At 38.9% G+C, this 19,275-nt stretch overlaps 1 protein-coding gene across 1 annotated transcript in view; it reads left to right on the forward strand.

The window, feature by feature from the left end:
• Positions 1 to 18,632, forward strand: part of dpysl2a (dihydropyrimidinase like 2a) — a 30,452-nt gene extending 11,820 nt beyond the window's left edge. The window contains exons 2-14 of the mRNA XM_079636528.1: positions 1,283 to 1,371; positions 1,481 to 1,665; positions 2,912 to 3,076; positions 5,043 to 5,104; positions 5,354 to 5,434; positions 6,140 to 6,208; positions 6,649 to 6,769; positions 8,140 to 8,296; positions 9,262 to 9,403; positions 10,264 to 10,434; positions 15,290 to 15,469; positions 15,588 to 15,753; positions 16,696 to 18,632. Of these exons, the coding sequence (XP_079492654.1) occupies positions 1,283 to 1,371; positions 1,481 to 1,665; positions 2,912 to 3,076; positions 5,043 to 5,104; positions 5,354 to 5,434; positions 6,140 to 6,208; positions 6,649 to 6,769; positions 8,140 to 8,296; positions 9,262 to 9,403; positions 10,264 to 10,434; positions 15,290 to 15,469; positions 15,588 to 15,753; positions 16,696 to 16,787 (1,680 nt within the window). The 3' untranslated portion in view covers positions 16,788 to 18,632. The remainder of the gene's footprint in view (positions 1 to 1,282; positions 1,372 to 1,480; positions 1,666 to 2,911; positions 3,077 to 5,042; positions 5,105 to 5,353; positions 5,435 to 6,139; positions 6,209 to 6,648; positions 6,770 to 8,139; positions 8,297 to 9,261; positions 9,404 to 10,263; positions 10,435 to 15,289; positions 15,470 to 15,587; positions 15,754 to 16,695) is intronic.
• Positions 18,633 to 19,275: the final 643 nt, after the last annotated feature.

Below are 19,275 nucleotides of genomic sequence, written 5' to 3' on the forward strand. Positions count from 1 at the left end.
ATCAGAGCAGAGTAGACCAATCACAACAGACTGGGTCATCTGACCAATCAGAGCAGAGTAGACCAATCACAACAGACTTGGGTCATCTGACCAATCAGAGCAGAGTAGACCAATCACAACAGACTGGGTCATATGACCAATCAGAGCAGAGTAGACCAATCACAACAGACTGGGTCATATGACCAATCAGAGCAGAGTAGACCAATCACAACAGACTGGGTCATCTGACCAATCAGAGCAGAGTAGACCAATCACAACAGACTGGGTCGTCTGACCAATCAGAGCAGAGTAGACCAATCACAACAGACTGGGCCATCTGACCAATCAGAGCAGAGTAGACCAATCACAACAGACTGGGTCATCTGACCAATCAGAGCAGAGTAGACCAATCACAACAGACTGGGTCATATGACCAATCAGAGCAGAGTAGACCAATCACAGCAGACTGGGTCATATGACCAACCAGAGTAGAGTAGACCAATCACAGCAGACTTGGTCATATGACCAACCAGAGTAGAGTAGACCAATCACAACATACTGGGTCGTCTGACCAATCAGAGCAGAGTAGACCAATCACAACAGACTTGGTCATATGACCAATCAGAGTAGAGTAGACCAATCACAACAGACTGAGTCATCTGACCAATCAGAGCAGAGCAGGATCTTGTAAAGAAGGGGTTTAGAGAGACTGAATCCTTGATCAAACCGTTTCAGACACTGTGATAAAAGAGCTGAAGCTGCAATGTATATTATGAGAGAATTAAAGTGTTTTTGGACCTTGGATGCATGTAGATCTATTGTAGGAGACCTTCAAAACAAAATTAGGAGCCTTTAATAACACAATAGGGGCACTTTAAATGCAAAGGTAAATCCCTTAAGTTATCAATGTGTGTATGAAAGTGGAGACCTTCAAAACAAAATTAGGAGCCTTTAATAACACAATAGGGGCACTTTAAATGCAAAGGTGAATCCCTTAAGTTATCAATGTGTGTATGAAAGTCACTCCTGAACTTACAATTGTTTTGATATACATGTGAACCCTGTATTGAGCAGCAGTGGGTATGTGGCCTTTAAGAACCGCCTGTGAAGGAGATGTTACTGTAAAATATGCACATGCATTTTTTGTTTTATTGTTCATACTATGCAAAAACAAAGTGTTTCTGTGCTTAAACTGAGAGCATGTGAGACCTATTGAGTTACAGTCAAATTATTGTATAAATAGTCAGCTTACATCTGCTGGGAATAAATGCAGTTTTTGACTCTCTGTCTCTCTTTCTCACAGAGTGACCGTCTTCTAATCAAAGGTGCGAAGATAGTGAACGATGATCAGTCTTTCCATGCCGACATCTACATGGAGGATGGAGTCATCAAGCAAGTGTTTGAATTATTATTTAATGTCATTGTTTTTCTAGTCTGAAGTATTGACTGGCAGTAGAGATGACCTCTGTTGACCTTTGTGACGCTTATTTTCTCTCTCCAGACAAATCGGTGAAAACCTCATAGTTCCTGGTGGTGTGAAGATCATCGACGCCCAGGGCAGGATGGTGATCCCAGGAGGCATCGACGTTCATACCCGCTTCCAGATGCCCGACCGGGGCATGACAGCGGCTGATGACTTCTACCAGGGCACACGAGCTGCTCTCGCTGGCGGCACCACTATGATCAGTACGTCTAAAAAAATGTATAACAATATATACACAAATATATGTACAGTATATACAGGTGAAACGTGCAAAATTTTAATATTGTGCAAAAAAGTTAATTTATTTCAGTAATTCAACTTAAAAGGTGAAACCTAATATATTATATAGACTCATTACATGCAAAGTGAGATATTTCAAGCCTTTATTTGTTATAATTTTGATGATTATCAAAATCATGCTTATGAAAACCCCAAATTCAAAATTAGAATATTGTAAAAAAGGTTTTCATCGCTGTATTAAAAAAACGAGGGTAAATATTGGTGCATAGTTCATGCTTTTTACAGTCTGTGATTCACACTGTAACATTCGTTTGTTCGTTGTGTGTCAAGTTGCAGTTTGTTTGAAATAACGAACCTCATCACCCGAAAGAAAACTCGATGAAGTGCTATTGGAAGACATGTTGTCATTACTTCTTGGTACATAACGGCTATCGTAGTTGCAACACGTATTTGAAAAAGCGAGGCGCTAGAGAGCACTATTCGTTTGAATGCAAAATACAACTTCACCGCTAGATGTGTAAATTCCTACACTACACAGTGTCCCTTTAAGCAGCTTCACAGAAGCCAATAGTGTCAGTTCAGTGTTGTTTCAGTTAATTTCAATAACAGTCAATGTTGCATCAATTATGATTCATCTATAAAGCAGCTCTATTGAAGCACATTATCCAGCTCAAGTTTTGTTCTCATCCAATAGTGTCAGTGCAGTCAAATTGATAATATCACTGCATATTAAATGTCTTTTAAACCCCAAAATTTATCAATTTGCAACAAGAATATTTTCATACTCCTAAGGAGTGTTCAGACCTTTATTTTGAAATAGTGATGAACATGAAAAATCATGAAAGAATGGTAGAAACCTCAGTTTGTTTTCATGCCAATAGTTCAAAAGATAGCATCCATTCAATTCTTTTAGAAAAAAGGGTCTGAAAATGTTTTAAATATAAAGAAAAGAAATAGATTCACCATTTTAATACTACAAATTTTAATATTGTACATTTTCATAAACTCAAACTTCTATAACTTTTTTCTGTTTAACTTCCTTCATTTATTTCACTTCTACACAAATCTGCCAAATGTCTTTAAAACAAGACCAATCTTACATCTATATTCCAAAGCATTCTTGAATTACAACCATTTAAGTTCGGAATCTGCATGTTCATGTCTAAGTATATAGGATTAATATATTTATATTTTGATGTGTATTTTCAGTTGATCATGTGGTTCCGGAGCCGGGCGTTAGTCTGATCGCTGCCTTTAACCAGTGGAGGGAGTGGGCCGACCACAAGTCCTGCTGTGATTACTCTCTCCATGTGGACATCACGGAGTGGCACAAGGGCATACAGGAGGAGGTCGAGGCGCTGGTCAAAGATCACGGTATGGTCCTCACACATGCGCCTGCTGCAGAAACATTGGATGGGTTTATTATAAATGACTGAGAGAATCGTTTGCTCAAGACAGAATGTTAGCTACTCAGTTAATTTATCTCTCATGACACACAGTGTCACGCGATAAATGAAGGATCCAAAGCAGGGATGACAGGAATAACAGTCTTTAATGAGATAATGAATAACAAAGACAGTCCATCGATAAAGCTCACAACACTGGAAAAAGGTAAACGTAGATCAGACGCCTGTCTCGATGGGTAACAGAGAAGGACTCCCTCGAAGCGGACCTCGAGCTCAGGAGTAGATAACTCAGACAGTGAGCTGCAGTGGTTCACAAACAGCAACAGAAAACACCAAATACCTAGATGCTGGACTGTTCCAGAAAAACAAGACAAGAACTTGGTGAGTAGGCTACCTCTTAATACAGACAAGACGTTGCTGCAGACGAAACATGTGACATGTAACAATAATCCGACAAAGAACCTACCAGAACAAACACCAGATAAAGAGTGAACACGCTGATTGCAATGACTAACAGGTGGATGGAGAGAGAGAGAGAGAGAGAGAGAGAGAGAGAGAGAGAGAGAGAGAGAGAGAGAGAGAGAGAGAGAGAGAGAGAGTGTAATACAATAATGAGCAAATAAGGTGCGAGTGTGTGAGGGAGAGAGAAAGAGGAACGAAACCTGACTCATGACACATAGCAACACAGCTAAAAGTATTCCTAATATGTTGGATCTTTTAATTTTTGAGAAATGCCTTCACAAGCACCTGTAAGAGCTGGGATTGGGATGTTTGAGCTGGGAGAGGCGCGACGCGCTAAAGAGGAGTTTGTAATTCAGCTAGGAGCCACAAGCTTAAATATGTGCAATGAAAAAGCAAGATTTTAGTATTTTATTACTACAGTTAAAACGCATCTGACTTCACCCAGAACGTACAAGTTATTATAATGTGTGACCCTGGACCACAAAACCAGTCACATGGAGCAATTTTATGAAATTTCACTTTCAATTGATGTATGGTTTATTAAGATATGACAATAATTGGCCGACTATTTGAAAATCTGGAATTTTTTGGGGTGTAAAAAAATTGAGAAAATCTCCTTTAAAGTCCGCGTGAACCGAAAGTTGCAAACGACTTTTCTCAAGTGTTGTGACGCATTTCCGAGTGAAACGGAATATTGAAGGGTTTTACTTTAGCGCTCCTCCTCTCCATCTCTCGCCCATAGCAGAGTAACGGTTTGAGGGTACTTCCAGACCGGAAGTAACTTTTCAGACTTTGATTAAAGATAACTTCGGCAAACAATTTTTTTCCGTGTATTAACTTGCACGGATTAATTGTTCACCACAAGACTAGTAATATCCGCTAACAAAGTAAATAGGGTCAATTTTGATTTCATGCCGACTTTAAAGTTGTCCATTTATGTTCACGATTGTGCTGCATTCACTCACAAAAATTAATGTTTTATATATTTACAGTTGGAAAATTACAAAATATCTTCATGGAACATGATCTTCACTTAATATCCTCATGATTTTTGGCATAAAAGAAAAATGTATAATTTTGACCTATACAATGTATTGTTGGCTATTGCCACAAATATACCCGTGCGACATGTGACTGGTTTTGTGATCCAGGGTCAGGGTTTAACAGGTTATATCTCTAAAAAAATATATATATTAAATCCATTTGCAATGTTTTGCTAAGCAGTTACATCAGTGATAGCTTTATCCACCTACAACAGTATTCCTGTGAAAGTGATGATTCACTTCATGGCTCAAATTACACACATTTTGGAAAGGAAGAATTATTACAAGACAGCAGCGGTACAATCTGCACATTTCTGCTTTTAAACTGTCTGTGACCCAGTTACGTCAACCTCGCTTGTTCTAGCGGCTCCTCTCGGCATGTGTGTCCATGTCTGATGATGTCTAACATCCTGGTCTTTTTCCTCCCAGGTGTCAACTCTTTCCTGGTCTACTTGGCTTACAAGGATATTTTTCAGCTAAATGACTCCCAGGTATGACTGCAAAGCATGATCTCTCATGCATATGCCTTTAATTATGCTTATGAAGTTGGATTAGACTGTTTATTTACTTCATAAAGTCTAAATCTCTGTTTTGGGTGCATCGAGAAAGCAGTAATGATGAGTTCTCCGTGCACTGATGTGATTTGAGAGCATGTTCACCACGCTTCCTGAAGCCGTAGATCCAGAGCAGACGAAAAAACACAGAAAACACACGAACGTTGTTTCTCCTGTCTGCTATAGATGTATGAAGTGTTCAGTGGGATCAGGGACATGGGAGCCATCGCCCAGGTGCACGCAGAGAACGGAGACATCATTGCTGAGGTGAGCTCACCACATATATATAATTATAGAAATGAATGTTTCTGAAAGAAGTCACTTCTGCTCACCTAAGCTGCATTTATTTGATCAGAAATACAGTAAAAACAGTGATATTGTGAACTATTATTGCTATTTTAAATGACTGTTTTCTATTCAAATATATTTAAAATGTAATCTGATGGCAATGCTAATTTTATATTGAATTGAGTCTACAGTATATCACCTCAAAAGAAGGAGATAATATAGGATCATTAAGATTTTTTTAATTGTGACATTTTTAATGACATTTTAATTGTGTGTAAAGTTTGTAACCAGATGCATTTTATACATTTTTTATTATTTTCTTATTTGTGTAATGAGATTTGTTTATGTTTGTGTGTTGTAAACTTTGATGTAAATTGTCTATGTAAACTTAGCTGCCTATCTTGGCCAGGACACTCCCGAAAAAGAGATTTTAATCTCAGTGAGTTTTCTTCCTGGTAAAATAAAGGTTATAATAATAATAATAAATAATAATAATAATTTACAGTATTAATTTACCTCCCTTAATTTACCTCCCTTCCACAGTTCATGCAGATGAAAATAAATGATAGAATATTAAATGTAGTATTTATGTCTGCATTGCTGTAATGATACATTTATACTTTTTTGTTTCGTTTTTTGACGTGAAATCCATATAAATCTCTTTTACTCTCTTTTTGCTTTCAGGAGCAGAAGAGGATTCTGGGATTGGGTATCACTGGTCCAGAGGGACACGTTCTGAGCCGCCCAGAGGAGGTAAAACGCTTCAAATGCACCTTGACTATAGTTCAGCTATAATCTAGAGCACATCACACCAAACACACCATCAGAACACATTCATACTGCAAAATTACAGCTGTGCACCACATGGAAGGAGGTTTTTAGCACATCTTTGGCCTTACACGTACATCGAGACCCGAGAAACGCTTCCAAAATAACCTTCAAACATGCTGCACTAAAACACATTTATGGTTTGTTTCCCTTTAGGGATCAGGGGAGTTCAGACTTTCCACTTTCCCACTGTTTTTGCTGCCAAAGTCATTGATCATTGGTATCAGCCTTCCAGAAACCTTTAGCCGAGTCCGTTGGCGCACATAAAGTGCAGTCAGCGTTCAGGAGGTGCTGAGCAGCACTTTACCTCGGCTGCGTCTGTAATTTCAGCTGAAGGTCAGTGAGTGTCGGCCGATGTTTTATAGGTGGAGGCCGAGGCCATCAACCGGGCTGTGACCATCGCCAACCAGACCAACTGCCCGCTCTACGTCACCAAAGTCATGAGCAAGAGTGCTGCTGATGTCATCGCCCAGGCTAGGAAAAAAGGTACATCAGATGTTTGATATAAAAGTCCTGTGAATTGATCGACATCCCACTCAACCCTTGGATGAGCTTGGAAAAAGCTGTCACGTGTTTGTTTTTTCTCACATTATCAATAGACTCCTACCTAGAGGCCATTTGACACTGACGATGTTACAAACACTATTGAGCTGCCTACCTAGACAACATTTTTAGGCAACTTCCAACACAAACTAAGCCACTGCTGAAAAATATCAGAATAATATCAGCTAAAACCAGCCTAAGCTTAGCCTTAGCTGGATTGAGCTGTATCTATATGGTTTCCTTAGTGAAAAATAAATACTAAAATGTTTCTGAAATGCATTCATTTTATGCTAAGTATACTACAAATACATTTAGATATTTATGTAGGCTACTTAATGTAAATGCCCTGCAATTATACTTTCGATGAAACGTTACGGACTGCAGCTTTAAGTATGAGGAACAAAGTAGCTCTTAAAGGGGTGGTTGAGTATGATTTCACTTTTCTAACTTTAGTTAGTGTGTAATGTTGCTGTTTGAGCATAAACAACATCTGCAAAGTTACAATGCTCAAAGTTCAAAGCATTTATTTGCTTTTAAAGAAAAGGACTACAACAAACGGCTGGTAGGAACTACATGACATTCCTCCCGGGTTAGTGACATCAGCAACCCTAAAATGTACATAAACCCCGCCCCCGGGAACACAGTCCATGTTGAGAAGAGGAAGAGTTGTTGTAGTCGAGCACATTTGTGAGTCAGCTCAAACTTTAGCATCCATCTTTTCACATGCAATAGAAAGTCACTCTGTGTGCATCTCACAACAGTTCCTATACGAGCGATTTATAGATTATCATGACAGAATATGGTAATTGAAGATAGTTAACTCCATATCAGCAACATAAACTCATCAACTAACCATTCAGAGACGTCCTGTTGCTTCTACATGTTGTCACTTCTTCTTGAGTCTCTCCATCTTTGTCTGACTCCGTTTTAACATTAAAGGCAGAACAGTTTCTGTCATTTTAGTGTGTCTGCGTGAGGTAATCACAGCTGCTAACACACACACACACACACACACACACACACTCACGTGCTCTTGAAACCCCGCCCTCAGCAGATTTGCATTTAAAGGGCCAGGCACAAAACGGTGCGTTTTTGCAAACCCTCAAAAAGTGACTTTAACATAGCTATATAAAAATACATGTGGGATATTTTGTGCTAAAACTTCACATACACTCTCTGGGGACATCAGAGATTTATTTTACATCTTGTGAAAAGGGCATTATACCACCCCTTTAAATCTAGTGTGCTCACTAAGCAGCAAACAGCTCTTCAAACCATTGTAGCGACCCTGACCCTGTGCTTTCCCTGCTCAGGTACCGTGGTGTACGGAGAGCCCATCTCAGCCAGCCTGGGGACAGACGGCACTCACTACTGGAGCAAGAACTGGGCCAAAGCTGCAGCCTACATCACATCTCCACCCCTGAGCCCCGACCCCACCACCCCGGACTATCTCAACTCCCTGCTGGCCTGGTGTGTGTATAGTGCATTATGGGACATAGATTACAGTGGGTATTTGGACCAGTGTGTGTGTGTGTGTGTGTGTGTGTGTGTGTGTGTGTGTGTGTGTGTGTGTGTGTGTGTGTGTGTGTGTGTGTGTGTGTGTGTGCGCAGAGTAGGGGTTGATCACTAGAGGGCACCATTATACAAAGAACGGCGTACTGTGAGCTTTTCTCTACACAAACTAAGATTATGAAATGAATTACTTTCCTTACAAAAATACTGTGGGAGTAGTTAAATAAAACTAAAGCAAAAAAAAAAACATTGTCTTTAATTAAAATAAAAGTTAACCCAAATAAAAAATATAAAAAACTTAAACTTATTTTATTTCAGCTAGTTACCAAAATTTATTATTTTCATTTGAACTAAAATTCTTATTAAAATGTATAAAAATGTATAGACATAAAAAAAAAAAAAAATGGAAAATATGAATAAAAAGCTATAATATTATCTTAATTATGGGGATAACATGGTACAGCGAATGTATCTGTTGGTTATATTAAATGGGTTTTTGATATAATTCCGCTGACGTGTTTTAACTAACAAATATAATAAAATGTATATGATTTATAAGGTTAAGTGTATTTCTTATCCTGTAACTGATCACATTTTCATCATTTTTAAACAACTTATTGCCTTTACTAGTTCATTTTAAATGGTTGTGTTGTGACAGGAAATTATATTTCTCAATTAATATGCAGTCATAAAATTGCATTGATTATTATAAAATAAGTTGATGCATGTTTTTTTATTAAAAGAAGTTATCATGGAGTTTAGCAACACACAACATAACATATTTAAATACCATAGTATTTGCATGGTATGTAAAGGTTCTTCAAAGAATACCTTTGTAATACAAAACATTATATTGCCGTGTGCAAAAACATTGCTGCTTGTGAGTGTTTTAACCGGATGTTTTGTGTGTGTGTTCTGTGCAGTGGTGATCTGCAGGTGACCGGCAGTGCCCACTGCACCTTCAACACCTCTCAAAGGGCCGTTGGCAAGGATAATTTCACCCTCATCCCGGAGGGAACGAACGGCACCGAGGAGAGAATGTCCATCATCTGGGACAAGTGTGTGGTGAGAGACGCTTTATATGTTCACATGGTTCGTTACGGATCCAGATTAAACGAGAATTTGCTGTTCAAAATCATTTTTTACTTTTTATGAGCTTATCTTTTTTTGTTTATTGCAGCCAAAATGTGTATTTAATAATCAATAGTTTCATCTTTTTTTGTTTATTGCAGCCAAAATGTGTATTTAATAATCAATAGTTTCATCTGATTAGATACGCCATGTTGCATTGTTTTGATTATTATAATTATAATAACTATTAATTTTTATTATAAGGTAGCAGGGCATTTACAATAGTTTCATCTGTAAAATCAGATTAGATAAGCCATGTTGCATTTTTTAAATTATTATAATCAATATTTTTATAAATAATAAATTATAATTTTTATAAGGTACTTTTTTTTCATGTTATCTATCAATCAATAGTTTATTCTCTAAAATCTGATTGGATAAGCCATGTGACATTATTTAAAATTATTATAATCAATACTTTTATAAATAATACATTATTATTATTATATGGTACATTTAAAAAAAAGTTATTTATCAATTATTAGTTTATTCTCTAAAATCTGATTGGATGAGCCATGTTGCATTATTTTGATTATTATAATCATTATTATTTGTATAAATAAATATTATCATTATAAACAATAATACATGTTAGCATTACGGTATTTATAATAATAAAAGGAACTTTGTATTGTATTTATTGAAGTGATATTCTGTTTCATGGCGTGCACAACACACTATACCTATACTTTGGTTTAAAAAAAAGAAAGAAAAATCAATGTAACTTTCATTACTGTGTCATTCCCATAACACGTGTCTGACCTTGTCCTTATGATGAATGTTCTGCTTCACAGGTGACAGGTAAGATGGATGAAAACCAGTTTGTTTCTGTGACGAGCACCAACGCTGCCAAGATCTTTAACCTGTATCCACGGAAAGGCCGTATCGCCGTGGGCTCGGATGCCGATCTGGTGCTCTGGGACCCCGACACCACCAAAATCATCTCTGCTAAGAGTCACCACCTGGTGAGAAGAGTCTGGGTGCAATAATGCTGTAATACTGCTGGTGGACTGAGGAAGTCTGCATGTTGCATTAGTTACGGCACAGGCTGTTCGTCTGTCTGAGGGATCTTTAAATGTGTCCCTGGACCACAAAACCAGTCACATGGAGCAATCTTATGAAATTGAGATTTATACATCATATGAAAGCTGAATAAATACGCTTTCAATTGATGTACGGTTTGTTGGGATTGTTAGGACAATATTTGGCAACAATTTGAAATCCTGGAATCTGAGGGAGCAAAAAAATCGAAACATTGAGAAAATCTCCTTTAAAGTTGTTCATTTATGTTCACGATTGTGCTGCATTCACTCACAAAAATACATGTTTTATATATTTACAGTAGGAAATTTACAAAATATCTTCATGGAACATGATCTTCACTTAATATCCTAATGATTTTTGCCATAAAAGAAAAATGTATAATTTTGACCCATACAATGTATTGTTGGCTATTGCCACAAATATACATATGACTGGTTTTGTGATCCAGGGTCACAAATGAACAGTAATGTGGGCGAGACCATTAGTTATGGACCAGCTCTGACTCCCATGATCCTCTGCTCTGAGCTGTTTTAATATTCTGCTGACTCGCTCGCTCTGTCCGCTCATGTTTGTCAGCGAGGGCGATCCTGCGGTCTGCACTGATTTAATTTGCCTGGAATGAGATGCTGATGCGGTCAAATATGGAGAGGGTGAACTATCATGAGGTCACACTTGCTGTCACTGAGCGCTGGTGACCTCTGAGCGGTTTACGGTCGGTGAGATTATTTTTGGAAAGAAATGAATACTTCTACTCAGCAAGGATGCATTAAATTGATCAAAAGCGACATTAATAAATGTTACAAAGGATTTCAAATCAATTATTTTTCAAACGATCAAAAAATCCTGAACAAAATGGTTCACGGTTTCCGCAAAAACATATTAACTGTTTTCCACATTGATAATAATCAAAGATGTTTCTTAAGCCGCAAATCATCATACAAGAATGATTTCTGAAGGATCATGTGACACTGAAGACTGGAGTAATGATGCTGAAAATACAGCTGATAAAATATTCACATAGAAAACTTATTTTACCATCCAGTTATTTTAAATTGTAATAATATTTCGCAATATTACAGTTTTTACTGTATTTTTGATTAAAGGAGTCATAACCTAGTATTACCTTGGATACCCACGCTCTATTATAGTCTTTCAGGCCCTTCTAAAAAAGAAAAGTGGAAAAAAAATAAACACAGAGCTCCTCTGACCCTTATTTCTAAAGGCATTATTGTCTCGCGAGATCTGATGCGATATTTTGGCTGTCGTGGACGGTCATTTTAATAATGCAAATGATGGGCGCGTTGATTGGTGGCAGGAAGGAGGGGGGTTGACACCGCCAGTAACTTCATCAGCATGTCATCAGAGCCCGTCTACGGAGAGCCTGTTCACTCCCTATAGAGCTGGTAAGTCCCGCCCCTCCGTAAAACCCCGCTGGACCTCAAAGTTGAAAAAGCGTCAATGCAAGTGAATGGGAGAAAATAATTATTTTCTGGTCCCGTTTGAATTGTGCCATGAATGTGAACATATGTTGTCTGTGAATTTTTTATATAATCTTTCGTGTGAAGAATGTTACAATTTAGCGGGTAGAAGTTTGATACGGGTAGACTTTGTGTGAGAGCACTTTGTGGACTACAACTCTTCGCTGCTTTTGACGCGTTTGAAACGTCAACACCACTAGCTCACGGCTCTAGCTCACGGATCCCGCTAGACATGGCTGTGTCTTTGGTGCACTTCACCGCCTTCTTTCAGGGAGAGGACAAAATTGTTGAGGTTGGCGAAAATCACGGGTAAGTCAACTTTATGGGGTGACGTCACATAGGCGACATGTAGTCTTTCTCGTTATGTCTTTTCCACAACTGCTAGCCGACGAATCATACCATATACTGTCAAACTTGTAACATGAAATATTATATAAAAAATTCACAGACAACATATGTTCACATTCATGGCACAATTCAAACGGGACCAGAAAATAATTATTTTCTCCCATTCACTTGCATTGACGGTTTTTCAACTTTGAGGTCCAGCGGGGTTTTACGGAGGGGGCGGGACTTACCAGCTCTATTAAGTCCTATTGTACCGAATTTTGGTTGTAGTTCCACCAGAGTTCCACTGGGGGCGATCACCCCCGAGTGCAAAATGAATGGGAGTCTATGGGGCTAGACGGCTAAATTTGTCCCTTTCAGCCGATTGCCGTTGAGAAATCTCAGATTTGATTGTAGGTTTGGCAAGTTCAACATGGGTTATAGGTCGAAAATTGAATGAACGAGTACTTATGTCCTTTCGATTTCTTACAGGTTGAGTTGTTGTTGCCCATAACACGCTAGCATTCTGCTAATGAACGCTGATTGGTCAGTGAAGGACTGATTACGACCAGAGATACCGCTTGATGGCATCGTGGCATCCGAAGCGGGAACAGAATGTATTCTAGCAGAAACTCTTCTAGCACGTGTGTTTACCTGTGTCAGCTGTGCTGGCGATGCCTCAAGAGAAAATAAAGTGCAGAGCGCGAAAGCACCACAGTGACTGAAGGATTGCCGTAAAGCAGTATCTCTGGTCGTACGATGTGTATGACGTCATTGACATTTTGAAAGACTTTTTAAAGCAAATAAGTGACTCTAAAAAATCTAACACCCAGCAATGTGCAATTTCTTTGCATCTCCTTTCGAATACAACATTCAAATTACTAGACAAAAAATTATATCTTGAGAAAAGTGGATTTTGAGGGGTATAGCTCCATAGACCTCCATTCATTCTGCACTCGTCCTGTGAGCGCCCTCATATGGAATCAGAGAGGAACTGCAACCAGTCAGAAGCCGGAAGTGTAGCGAGAGTGAACCTTCTCCCCTTATTAGACATTCTCTGATGTCATTCCAAAATGACATCATGGCGCAAGTTGTGAATGAACCCGACCTGGCCGCGACCTACGGGATTCAACCGTAAATGCGCGAGCCAGACTCTGAACCTGAGCTGGAAATGGAAGATGTAGAGTCGATGGAACGATGTCTACATCAAGATGTCTCTGAATGGTAAAGACAATAATTTTGACTGAGACATACATTATACCTTTTATTTAATGTAGATTACATTAACGGAGATGTAGTCTACTTTTTACTTTTTTTTCAGCTTACAGTGGTTATTGAGATCAACGTTTGCTATCATGTGGTGTTTTTGCCTTGTTTCACGTTGTGGTTTTTTAGACATTCAAATTTGTGAACGATTCCGGCGTAAAATGATTAGCACAGACACCTAACGTTAAGCCAGTGGGAAGGGTTGTAGGAACCGCGTCATTAAAAACGAATTTAATCCACTGGTCCCTGACAGCTTGGTCCGTTCTTGGGAGAGAAAACACTTTTAAGTTACATGTTGATTCTGGCAGTCAACAACAGAGTAACTCACGTGTGCACTTCGTTTCTGCATCTTTCGCGACTGGATATGAGAGGGGGAGAGGGGCAGGGCGGGCTTCCTGCAACATAGGTCTGCGTCGTCCATATATGGTATATCCGGCCCCGTCTTGACGTCAAGACGGGGGAGAAATTAAAATCTCGTGTTTGAGTGCGCGTGCACGTGGGCTGGTTTACGAACCCTGGGGTAAACAAACGCTTCACTTTTAAATATCGGCTTCCCGGCCAGTGTATACTCGTTAGGCAATCATAACATACATTGATTCTCGTGGAAAAGTGAAAATTACAGGTCATGACTCCTTTAAATAAATGCAGCTTTGGTGAGCAGAAGAGACTTCTTTTAAAAATCTTACCAAGCCAAAAAATTTTAACAAATGTCTGAATGTGACTGAAAATATTTTGAGTATTGGTCAATATAATATGAATCAATATTACAGATTTAGGATAAAGTAGTTTTTACATTTATACTTGTTTTTATACAACATTTTGCTCACAAAATCACTTGAAATGAGAAAATGTGCAGTACATAATACATTTTTGGTATAGATTATATATAATTTGAACATAATTTAGATAAACTCTGTCATGTTTAATGTGATTTATTCATGAAAATATGATATACAAATTTAATATGTATTTACTTAAGACAGGGTTTCTTAAACTCGGGGAGCCACTGTCCACAGTTTAGCTCCAACACTGATCAAACACACCTGAACAAGCTAATCAATGTCTTCAGGATCACTAGAAACCCTAGATATCACATAATAAAGGCTAGATGTCTCGTCTGCGCTGCTGGCCAATGGAGGTCGACGTCCGCACACGGCGGCCATCTTGCCACAGTCAGCTCGGTCACTCGTAACATTGTGTTTTAATTTTTAACGGGTTGGTTTGTTATAAACGTCAGAGATGTAGTTATGACACTGCGTACTTATGAATAATTATTATATTATATATTTCAACATGTTCAAGCATCCAGAATTATAGCCACGTTAATAACGTTTGTAAGAAACCAAACCGTTGGTAAATCCGTCAAGATTTCAGCGAGATAAGAGTATTTGTGTTCGTGCAGATCACTCACCTTACAGAAAGCTTGCCTGTGACAAGATGGCCACCGGGTGATGTCGTTCGAGACTCCGCCGTAAGACTATCTAGCCTTTATTGTGTATATCTATGCTAGAAACTCACAGCTAGGTGTGTTTGATCAGGGTTGGAGCTAACTGTGCAGGACAGTGGCCCTCCAGGACCGAGTTTGAGAAACCCTGACTTAAGGGATGTGCTACGGATTCTGTTCAAAGTACACAGACTAGACAGACATTTGTAGAACGCAGTGGTTATAGATCTGAGAGCTTTAGACGTGTTCTGTCGTCCTCAGGCGGTGGAATACAACATCTTTGAGGGGATTGAGGTGCGTGGAGCTCCTCTGGCGGTGATCAGCCAGGGGAAGATCGTCCTAGAGGACGGGAACCTGCACACCACTGAGGGTTCTGGACGCTACATCACCCGTAAACCCTTCCCAGACTACGTCTACAAGAGGATAAAGGCCCGCAGCAGGGTACACACACATCATATATGAAGAGAGATGCATATACACACATTAAACTCCCAGTTGAACTCATCACAAGTGATTAGAGATTGATGATTTGAAGTAATTATGGCGTCTCTCTTCACAGCTTGCTGAGCTGCGCGGTGTCCCACGGGGTCTATACGACGGCCCCGTGTGTGAGGTCACTGTGACACCTAAGGTCATGACCCCTGTCACTTCTGGTAAGACTTCTCCAATCAAAACTGCTCCTCAACCAGTTCGCAACCTGCACCAGTCTGGATTCAGCCTGTCTGGTGAGAATACAACTAATTGAAACAAACAAATTTACAACAAATGGACTTTTCATAATGGCATACTACCATACTACTATTTTTGTAATGTGCAGTGTGTGTATATATAGCATTTTCCTGTCATGTGCAATATACAGTACAACCAGATCACACTGTATCCCACAATGCATTGCGCTCCACATGATCTTCCATTCATTTCCAGTGTGACGAATAAAGCATTAGGAGCCAGGATTTTTAGCATTTGTTTTTGGCTCATTATTTGATCAAATTTTACATTTTTACATTAAATTAGATTAAAAATGTATCTTATTTTTATTTACAAGATACAAACTTAGTAATTAGTATGCTCACATAAAGCAATACTATATAGCAAATCTCTGATTGTTTATATCCTTGCAAAATGTAAACTGTATTATCGCCCAGCTCTCTCTATATAAAGTTGGATATATATCATCCAACACACAGTGCAGACAGAGAAAGCATTGTGTACTCTATAGCAAATCTAAATTTTTTATTTCACTGCAAAATGCAACTATATTATTGCCCGGTTTGTTATATAAAGTTGGATATAAAATTACTGTACGTCCAACTTTATCCACATGCATACAGAAAACTCACGTAGGGTGATATATACTGTATACTATACTGTATATTTTAAATGCTTGATTGCCAGTACCGTCACAAAATGTAAGCTATATTACTGCCCAGCTCTAATCTGCTGAATGCAACAGTAAGGCATGAAGACATTATATAGCCTACATTAACATCATGATTTTCTGTAAAGCTGCTTTGAAAAATGTTTTGTGAAAAGCGCTATACAAATAATATTTACATTTTGATAACTGTTCAACACTCAATTTTTATTGTTGCATGCTCTTTGTTTTCTCACACATTTGATGTTTTGCTCCATCTAAGCCCTGTGTTTTTTCTTGCTCTGTTTCACAGGGGCTCAAATTGACGACAACATCCCTCGTCGTCCCACTCAGCGCATAGTGGCGCCCCCAGGTGGCAGGGCCAACATTACCAACCTGGGATAAAATCATTAACTCCACAGAGAAAAAAAGAAGGGGTGGGATGGGGGGGTTAAAGAAACTTGGGCTTTTTCTCCGGGACTGATCCAGCCATCTGGACATGCGTCCCAACAAGCACACCTCCACTTCCGTTCATCCACCCCCAATCCGCATCCTTCTAGCGTCCTGTTCTTTGAGAGCGTGCTACTTTGATGAATACGTTTCAGGATGACTTGGCCTTATGTTCTGGAATAGTTGGCATATGTTGCAATGTTCGGACTAGCATACTAATTTTTCAGTATGTATACTGTTCATAGTATGAGAGTTTTCTGTGTGCGCTGAACGACCCACTACATTTTGCAAAATGTGCAGTATGCAACAGAGCATATTGCACTGTGTACTGTATCCCATAATGCAATGCAACCTTCCATTTCACATGTGACGAATGAACTGGAAATAATAGCATTTGGTTTGTAATTTTCTTTTTTGATCAGTGACTAAATTAGGTTGTTTTACATGCAATTAGATTAAAATGCTAAATAAATTATTTATCTCCGCCTTGATAGATGACGTAAACATGCAATGTATGCTTCGAAGAAAGAAAAATGTAGTTTTTTTGCCAAGTGTTTCTGAAACGTTTCCGACTAACCAAGTAAGCTGCGCTCAAAGAACAGGAACTACTGTATCCGTCATTTGCCTCCATACTTAAATGTTTTTATTCGTTTGCATTCTGGAAAAGAACGGCACAAAACTCCCGCCTGTATCGTTTAGTATTAAACGTGCTGTTGCCATTTTGATGATTTGTTGTTTTTCCTTGTAGGAAGAGTCGATGAGTTATTTATTGTTTAGGATGCAAACCACATTTGTATTTTACATTTTTGCAAAAGTGTCAACTTTTCCACAAAAGCCTGATCTGTTAAACGTTTTTAGAAATGTTGTTTTATAATGAACTTTTTGTTGGTATGTTATGATTTCGGTTTCCGGTCAGTGTTACACTGCTCCCTGAAATCCCTGACGTTTGTCTTCCTCACGTTCTTTGCACTTCTTTATTTTCTCGTTATGTAACTGCAGTTCTTGAGACGTTTTAGAGCAAAAAAAAAGAGAAAAAAAGAGAAAAGACTAACAGTGGTGTTCTTGGCCGTGGTGCGCAGTCCTGTGGGGTTTTGGTGTGATTTGAATTCACTCATTTTTCGCTGTAAATGTCAAACTGTCCGTTCCTACTTCGTCCCACAGTTTACACAAAGGGGGTCTCACCAGAAAGAATAGGCCCTACAACAATACAACCGGAAAATAATAGAAAACTCCCTGGGGGAACAGTAGATGGAGAGAGAGCTGCTGTATTTCACCCTTTCATTTGAGTTTAGGATGAAGGCGGTCACCATAGCAATGGTCCCGATCGCTCGGCATGGATGCTGATTAGATACGACAGCCGTGCCGTGTTGGAGCATTGCCCCGGTAACCTCTTCTCACCGGGGGTTTTAATCGTTCCCGTTTCCCGTGACGTCACAGCCACTCCGTGGGGCAGCTACACACCCCCTCTCTCCCGTCCCGCAAACACAACCCACCTTTACCATGAGGACATTTTGAAGGTTGCAGTGACTCTGTCTCTCAAACGGATCGTCCGGCATGCGTATAAGGTTGATCAGTGTTAGTCTGAATTAAACGTTTGGTCACAATGATTTTCTTACGTTGCAGTTCTGCTTTGTTTTTATAAATCGTCTTGCCTGCCTATTCACCAAGTGATACAGTTCTTGATTAATGTATGTGAGTGTTATGACAAGCTGAACATTTCTCATGGAAGATATGTACAGAATTCATCATTCTTCATGTCTTTGATTGTTACAATAAAATGCAGTTGTTGAACAAAACATGTACAGCTTGTCCATTGTCTAACACATTATTTATATACATGTAGTATTTGTACTTCACCTTCCTCATTTACGTATCAGATAGTAATACTGAAAAAGTGTGAAGCTAGTGCATTCCCACATACAAAAAACAGCAGTAAAGTTTTTTAAATCTTTGTTTTGAGACAGCTTTCATATCATATGCATACTGATTTTTATAAATGATCCTGTGTTTGGGGTTTTAATTATGAAAATTCATGTTGTGATCTCTTGTGTGCATTTGTGAGAGGTTTTGATACTATTTTCACTCCATATATTACCATTATGCTGACAGAGATAGTGGATGGATGGATGGGTGGGTGGTTGGTTGATTGATTGATTGATAGATTATTGGCCACCCAATCACTCTCTGATTGGATGATTGTTAGTCTCCTCCAATCAGAAGCTGGTAATATAATGGCTGCGAAAACTGATAAATAGTGCCTTCCAATGTCGGAAGGCATATAGTCCAAATACAGTGTAAGTTTCACTTCCAGTCTCCTGAGATTCCTTCATCTGATTGATTTTTGAATGCAGCGTGATGTCTCCATCACTGCCTTTGATATCCTACAATCTTGTGCTTTCCATTCTGTGACAATTTAGCTAAAATAAAAATGGTGTCTGAAAGT

This window comes from Phoxinus phoxinus (assembly GCF_949152265.1).
Source record: "Phoxinus phoxinus genome assembly, chromosome: 15".
NCBI lineage: Eukaryota > Metazoa > Chordata > Actinopteri > Cypriniformes > Leuciscidae > Phoxinus > Phoxinus phoxinus.